This window comes from Lactuca virosa, chromosome 5 (genome assembly GCF_052849685.1).
Source record: "Lactuca virosa cultivar CGN04683 chromosome 5, Lactuca_virosa_CGN04683_v6, whole genome shotgun sequence".
NCBI classification, from domain to species: domain Eukaryota; kingdom Viridiplantae; phylum Streptophyta; class Magnoliopsida; order Asterales; family Asteraceae; genus Lactuca; species Lactuca virosa.
Window position 1 is genome coordinate 259940331 of NC_136430.1, and position 8415 is coordinate 259948745.

Sequence of the window (8415 nt, forward strand, 5' to 3'; positions counted from 1 at the left end):
AAATCGAAGCATGAAATCCACCGTGATTGAAGGCTAATCAGTTGGTATTATAAATTAAAAACGTATCTTTGTTGCTTTATATATGGACTTAATTTAGGAAACATAATAAACAATTACATATACGTGTCTTCAAGAATTATGCGTTATATGTGGCATTCTAATAAATTGACATGTTGAATATTACATAAATCAAAAAATCAAGAAAATGTCATTTGTCCAAATGCATAAGAAATTGACAAATGACAAAAAGTTGTTTATTTATTAAGGTGTATATATATATATATATATATATATATATATATATATATATATATATATATATATATATATATATACACGTAAAGGTTCAAATGAGAACCACTAAAAATTAAGAACCGTAAGAACCCCATTTTATAACCAGATCCACACACACTACATACATTATTACATAGTTATTTTCTCGCTCATCTCAAACTTAAAAAACACACAAACATTACCACCAGTTAGCCACCAGCCACCACCCTTGACTGCCACCGCCTCCTACTGTCGGCGAACCGTCGCCTCCTCCTGCCATCGACGAACCACCGCCATCTGATCCACAAGTTCCGGTTGGCTTCAAATCTACAGTTTCAGCTACAGATCTACGATTTTCCTCTTCAGATCTATAATTTCAGCTTCAGATCTATGATTTCTCTCTTCAGATCTACAATTTTCGTCTTCAGATCTACTATTTTCGACTTCAGATCTTCGATTTTCTCCTCCGGATTATGAGCTCCGGCGAGCGGTGATAACCACCACCTTCCCCCATCACTATCGATCACAATTTAGTTTCAGATCTGAAGTCAAGAAGTTGTTTCAACTTCACTTTCTCTCTTTAAAACACAAAACATATCAGATCTGGTGCAATTTTGTTAGATCTGATAGTCAACCTTATCACCACCGACCAACACCTAACATCAACTATTGCGCTTCGTTGGAACACCAAAAAACGTCACACATTGCTCTGAATTCCAGATCTGGTTCGTCTCCAGATCTTCGACATCCAGATCTGATGGAATACAAGAAAACTTCTCCGATTTGCTTCGCCGGAACAATAGATCTGACAGAAATCACCGCTAACAGATCTGACATCCAGATCTGATGTTACCACCGTCGATGTGACTCCACCTCTACAACAACCGACGTCGCACCACGGTTGTTACTATCAACCATCAGTGCTCATGGATCTGAAGCAAGGGAACAATCTCAGATCTGGATATAAGATGCATTGAAGGTGTTTAATGAAATGCTTCACCAAAAACAAGGTATGTTTTTAAACATTGAATAATATGAATACGTTTCTGAACTAGTTTCTTAAGCTGTGAATAAACGTTTTTTTATAATTATTAAGTTGTTAATGCATGGATTTTATATATATTTGATTGTTTCAATTAGAATAAAATTTAAGGTATGAATACATGATTTTTTATAAGTATTAAGTTGTGAATACATGATTTTTTGTAAGTATTAATTTGTGAATGTATGATCTTTTTCATAAGTTTTAGTTGTGATTAAATGAATTTTTATAAGTTTGAAGCAGTATATTATGAATTTTTATAAGTTTTAATGTGAATTAAAATGTGCTTTTATTATATTAGTGTTTTTTCAAATAATGTGAATTTAGGTTTTTTAAGTTGTGAATTGTGATGAGTGTATGAACTATAATCTAATATAACCTCCAAGCTCCAAACATCATCAGATGTAATTTTTAACTTGTAAATATATTTTATTAAACTGTGAATTTGTGTATTAAATTGTGAATTAAATATATTAAGTTGTGAAATGAGTATATTAAGTTGTTAATTTTTTTACGAATTTTATTTTTGCTTCTAAAATATAAGATAAAATAAGCATTATATATAGATTTTATTTTCTCTAGTTTTGAATAACATGTAAAATTTAAATTGTGAATATTATATAAATTAAATTTTGAAAGAAAAACTAGCCTACATATCTGAAGGTATAAATATAACTACTAAGTACAAAATATGGATGTGAATATATAGTTTTTGTGTATTAAACGTGAATTTAATATATTAAGCTGGTAATTTTGTGTGTTGACTGTATTAAGCTGTGAATTGATTGTATTAAGTCGTGATTTTTTTATAAATATTATGTTAAAATATAAATATTTGTATTAATTTTCTTGTGAATATTTTTTTTTGTGAAGTAAATATGTAAGAATGTATTAGTTTTTATAATTGTTTCATTAAACTCTAAATTAGTGAATTAATATGTTTATTAAATTGTGAATATAGTATTAAGCTAACAATGTATGATTTTATATACATATTTGGTTTGAAATGAATAATGGTTACGACATTGACATAGATGGATGGTGCTGATATGTGGTAGTTGGTGGTGGTGGTAAAGTTTGGGTTTGACTTTCCTAAATTAGTGAATTAGTGATATTATGATTGTATTAAATTGTGAACTTTGTATACTAAACTATGAATGGATTGTATTAAATTTTGTATTTTGTATAATTTTTGTGTCAAAATATGAATCGATGTATGAATTAACATATTAGACTGCAAAAGTTATAATTTTGCCCTTTTCGTACCCAAAATATAAAAAAAATCCAGATTTTAACATGTTTAATAAGTATTGTGTACATATTTACTTATAAAATGAGGTTCTTACGGTTCTTAATCTTTTGTGGTTCTCATTTGGACCACTTCTATATATATATATATATATATATATATATATATATATATATATATATATATATATATATATATATATATATATATATATAACAATCTAGGATAAGATCCATGTTCCCAATCTTGCTAAAGTCACACAAATTTAATGCATTTTTTTCAGGGATAACTACAGTAAAGTCCCTATATTTTTGCAAAAGTTTCAATAAAGTCCTTAATTTTTTTTTTTTGAATGAAAAAGCCCAATAAACCGGATAAACCGGACAATTTAGCCCTTATCATCCGGTGACCCTCATTTAGCCGGTTACAAAAGTCTACATGACATCTTAATGGTAACTGTATCGTTGACCTCATTAATTTAGGGTTTTTTAAGGAAACCCCTTTTCTCGTCTCCTTTATTCCCGACAAATCGATCGATCGATTCTGCTCGTGTCCTTTGGCGATGGATGAAGTATTTGAGCCTGATACAATCGACGTTCAAGTTGATGATTTTGTAAAAACCAAATCAGTTTCAAGATGGAAAGATGAATTCCTTAATGTTCTTTGTGAAGACAGTGATGACGAACCAGTAGAAGGTGAAGGATAGAATGCTCGAGTGGAAGTAGATGATGAGAAAAACACTGAAGAATCTAGTGATAAAGATGAAATCGTATACTTCATCCATAATCCGAAGGTCAGATGGAATGTGATGAAACCGATTATTGGAGAAAGGTATGAATCTAGACATGAACTGAAATTATGCTTAACAAATTATTCCGTCTATAAGGGTTATAAAATTCGTTTCAAGAAGTGTGATAGTGTTAGACTAGTGGTTGTGTGTGCTAGTGATCCAGAAAAATGCCCTTTTATGGTTCGTGCTTCATGGATGAGTACTGAAAATTCATTCCAGGTGAAAAAGATGAATGATAGGCATACATGTGTTAGGAATTTTAGTAGTTCAAGGATTATGAATCCAACTTGGTTAGCAAAGCAGTTTGTGAAAGAACTAGTAAGGAAACCAAAGTTAAAATGCAAGGAAATGCAGGCAATAATTCAAAGTAAATTTCATTTCAAGGTGTCATGGTCAAAATGTTATAGATCAAGGTGTAGGGCACTGTCCTTAATTGATGGCAATTTGAGTGACCATTATGTAAGAGTGTGGGATTATGGACATGAACTGATGAGGTCCAATCCAGGTAGCACAGTTAGGATTTCTGTTAATATTAACCCTGATCAGACTACAACTTTTCATAGAATATATGTGTGCTTTAAAGCAATCAAAGATGGGTGGAAGATAGGATGTCGTAGGGTTATAGGGTTGGATGGGTGTTTTTTGAAGGGACAATGCAAGGGTGAGCTACTAACTGCAATAGGTAGAGATGCAAATAATCAAATTTACCCTATAGCATGGGCTGTTGTGGAGGTTCAAAACAATGTTAATTGGAAATTGTTCTTGGGACTAGTTATTGAAGATCTTTCATTGGATGCTGGCAGGGGATTATGTGTCATTAGTGATCAACACAAGGTAATGACAGGTTCATTTAATTCATATCATCTATTATAGTTTTTAATAACAGTTACTAATATATTTTTTCATTTCCTAGGGTCTTGTTGGTAGAGCACAGACAATGTGCTAGGCATATTTATGCCAATTTTAGGAAAATGTATAGTGGGATACAATTCAGAAACATGTTTTGGGCAGCTGCAAAATCCACAACAGAAGGTGATTTTAAGATAAACATAGATAGGATCAAGACGTTGAGTGAAGGTGCATATGATCATCTTATGGCTAGAGAACCTCATACATGGTGCAGAGCATTTTTTGGTAATGGTTTGGCATGTGAGTCTGTAGAGAATGGGATAGCTGAGTGTTTTAATGCAGTCATTGTAGATGCTAAAAATAAGCCTCTTTTGGCTATGCTTGAAGAAATAAGACTCTACATGATGGAAAGGTTCTACAACTTAAGAGAGGAAGCACAGAAACTAGAAGGTGATGTGTATGAAGCAGCCCTTCTAAAGATGGAGGAATTTGCTGATGATATAAGGTATATTTTGTATTTCGTATATAAATGTAGCTTTTTAATTGACTGTTATTACCTTTATAATAACCTAAATGTTTATATTTGCAGGACTTGGTATGCAGTGCCAAGTGGTGTTAATTCATATGAAATTAGGAATGGCTTTCAAAGTTATAGAGTTGATTTGGAACACCATTACTGCAACTGCAGACTGTGGGAGATAGCAGGGATACCTTGTGTGCATGCACAAGTAGCAATCTTATACACCAACCAAGATCCAAAGAAATTCATTAGCACTTAGTTCAGTAAGAGTAATTACATGGCTACATATCAGTCTAACATACTTCCAGTCAATGGAAGTAACTTGTGGGAAGAAACTGGCTATACCAAGCCCCTTCCACCTACAGCTAGGAGGATGCCAGGACGACCCAGTGTCAAAAGAAGGAGACATGTCTCTGAGCATGAAGACAAGTACCCCCACGTGTCTTCTAAGGGAAGAACTGTACAGTAGAATAATTGTCTTTAACTTGCTTAACTTGTGTATGTTTATGTTGTGTTTGATTTGATTCTATTGTGTATGTTAATGTGGTGATTGATTACATTGTTAAGTTAACTGGAATTCCAACCATGTTTGATTCCATCCATACTTGATTCCGGTCATGCATGATTCCAACCATACTTGATTCCGGTCATGCATGATTCTAGTCATAAATGATTCCAATCATTATTGATTCCATTGTTTGTTAATGATTCCATTGTTTGTTAATGATTCCATTCCGATCATGTATGATTCCAAGCATTGTTTATTGATTCAATTCATTAATGATTACATTCATGTTTCATTCCATTGACTGTTTATCCATTTTATTCATTCATGATTACATTGGAATCACTTATACATAAACTTGTTAATTCACACATAAACATAAACTTGTTAATTCATTTCACTTGACAAAAGGAGACAACATAATACATACTAAACACACCAATTAAGACACCAAAACACTACTTTTCATACATCTTCTGTCTATCCTACAAATCCTTCAACATCACCAACACAAAAACAAAAGAAACCATGAACACATAAAAAAAAGATTTTCATTTTCCACCTTCTTGTCCATTCTGGACTTGAATGGCCACTCCTTCCACGGGTTGATTTGCCACTGGTGGTTGTGCCACTGGTTGTTCCACAATGTCCTCAAAAAAGTTTCCTTCAACTTGTTGTTGTCCATAGTCCCCGAAAATTGCATTGTTATCCAAATTAATATTGTTGTGAAATTCTAGTAAGAGATTTGCATACCACTGATTTGGTAGAGGATGATCCACCCAATGGAAGAATTTGCAGTCTTTGCGTACATCCTGGTAATTTGGGCAACCTATAAACCTTCTTCCTGGGTTAAACGGAGTCCACGAAGTCTATTTTCCAACGGGATCACCGCAATAGCACCTGCTTCTCAGTGGATTCATCACTCTTCGATTTGAACTTTTGCTTCCTACAGAAGATGAAGACGACATTTGTGGCTCCTCCTCCTGCTTCGATTTTTGTCTGGTCCGATTTTAGGGCACGAACGAATGAATGATGTATATATTTAAGTTTCGTTAAGTGACTCACCATCCACCTAAGCATGCCCAGTCCATGTAGACTTTTGTAACCGGCTAAATGAGGGTCACCGGATGATAAGGGCTAAATTGTCCGGTTTATCCGGTTTATTGGGCTTTTTCATTCAAAAAAAAATTTAGGACTTTATTGAAACTTTTGCAAAAATATAGGGACTTTACTGTAATTATCCCTTTTTTTCAATATCAATGTTTGAGTTGCTCCGAGATGAGCTATACCCAAAACGTATATGAAATTTGACTTCAAAATTAAATATGGATAAAATGTTTTTTTAATTTTCTTCTTCAATTTATATAAAAATTATATATATATATATATATATATATATATATATATATATATATATATATATATATATATATATATAATAAGAAATCAATAATGAAGATAAAAAGAAAAACCAGTCACATAAAAACACCACAAAATACACATATTATTGATCCATCATTTTCAGCTTCGAGCAATAATATTTGTACCAAATAAAGCAGCTTTTCCTCCTTTAAGATCTCTCATATTTGGAGACATATTATCCTGTTTCCTTAAAATTCGGATCTCACGCCAGATGCATATTAGCCAGTTACCCAATGAATTAAATTAACACACTATAACAAATGTTTGATCAGGTTGGATTCAAACAGTAAATGAAACCTCTATTTTTTGTACGAAAAATGAACGTGGATCGTTATTATTGGATCTTGATTATCCTAAAATTGCAGCATGTGGATTCAAATCACTGGAAACATCTTCTGAAGAGTAACAATATCGTATTTCTAAAAGGACTGGAAGCGTAAAGGGGTATGACAATAAATAAACTCCAGTATCGTATAAAAATAAGAGGAAAGCGATTTGTGTAAATAACGATTTTTCTATACTTTATAAAATTATACAATACAACATATTAAAATTATACAATACAGCATATTAAAACAGAAATTATTATGTAGGAAAAAGATTTAGCAATCATCAGCCAAAAGAAATATATATATATATATATATATATATATATATATATATATATATATATATATATATATACACGTTATATGTAACGACATAAGGGAACTATTCTCATGTTCCCCACGCTGTGTTCGGAAACTTATTATGTATAAATAAATGTGAATATATATATATATATATATATATATATATATATATATATATATATATATATATATATTCACGTGAGTAAATTACATTTTTGGTCCAAACGGTTTTGTTAGATATGTACTTTTAGTAAAATTTTTGAAAAATTTATCTGCACATCCCTGGTCAATTTAAAAAGAACATTTAACCGTTTCATATATATATATATAGGAGGGTTCAATTGAGAAAATGACACATCACGGGGTCTTCCTTGATCATTCTGTGGGCCACTAGGGCCTGATAGAAAAGGACGCCCTGATGTGCCTCGTCCATGGCAACTGCGCGAGAAACTGGGAGTGAGAAGCGTGTAACGGGAGTATGAGCAAATAAATTTTCCAAAATACTCCTATAGTATTTTAATTATTTAAGTTTGAGTTCCTTAGAAGTTTTGGATACGAGGTAAGCTTCTAGATCCATTTCCTGCCATGATTACTCCAAAATACATGTTGGTCATATTTTGAATAAATATAGTTGATCATGCTATATTTATCCCCAATATGACTACATAACTGTCCGGGTTTAATCACAATGTTCCATTTCCTCCAGAGACTTTTAGAGTTAAAGTTTTAATGTACTCGTAGGTATTCATTTTATTCAGAGTGTTTTAGTCCCATTGTATTTATAGTTGCATATCAAGTATGATTAGATATGTCAGTTCACTATAAACAATGTTCTGATACCAATCTGTCACACCCCCGAACCAGACGGCGGAAAACGCTGGGGGCTTGTGCGTGACTTCATCTTGTAATATCATCACAATGCATATAATTGAAACAAGACAACACCATCATCATACATATCAAAATACAACCAACATTGTTTACATCTAGTACAGTATCATAAATTACATGCCAAAATATTCAATGTATGATGATAACAAAATATGACAAATTCCACATGTTCTTGTAGACCTTTCCGCTTAACGATTCCCTGAGAATACAAGTTATTTTGAAAATGTCAACATATATAATGT

At 32.2% G+C, this 8415-nt stretch overlaps 2 protein-coding genes across 2 annotated transcripts; both read left to right on the forward strand.

The window, feature by feature from the left end:
• Positions 1–3372: 3372 nt before the first annotated feature.
• LOC145112653 (uncharacterized) lies at positions 3373–4300 on the forward strand. The gene is made up of 2 exons (XM_079048791.1): positions 3373–4188; positions 4268–4300. The coding sequence occupies exons 1-2, from the start codon at positions 3373–3375 to the stop codon at positions 4298–4300; spliced, it is 849 nt and encodes a 282-aa protein (XP_078904917.1).
• A 25-nt stretch (positions 4301–4325) lies between these two features.
• On the forward strand, positions 4326–4982 carry LOC145112654 (uncharacterized). Its single transcript, XM_079048792.1, has 2 exons — positions 4326–4708; positions 4793–4982. Exons 1-2 carry the CDS (start codon positions 4326–4328, stop codon positions 4980–4982), a joined length of 573 nt encoding a protein of 190 aa, XP_078904918.1.
• The last annotated feature ends 3433 nt before the right edge of the window (positions 4983–8415 follow it).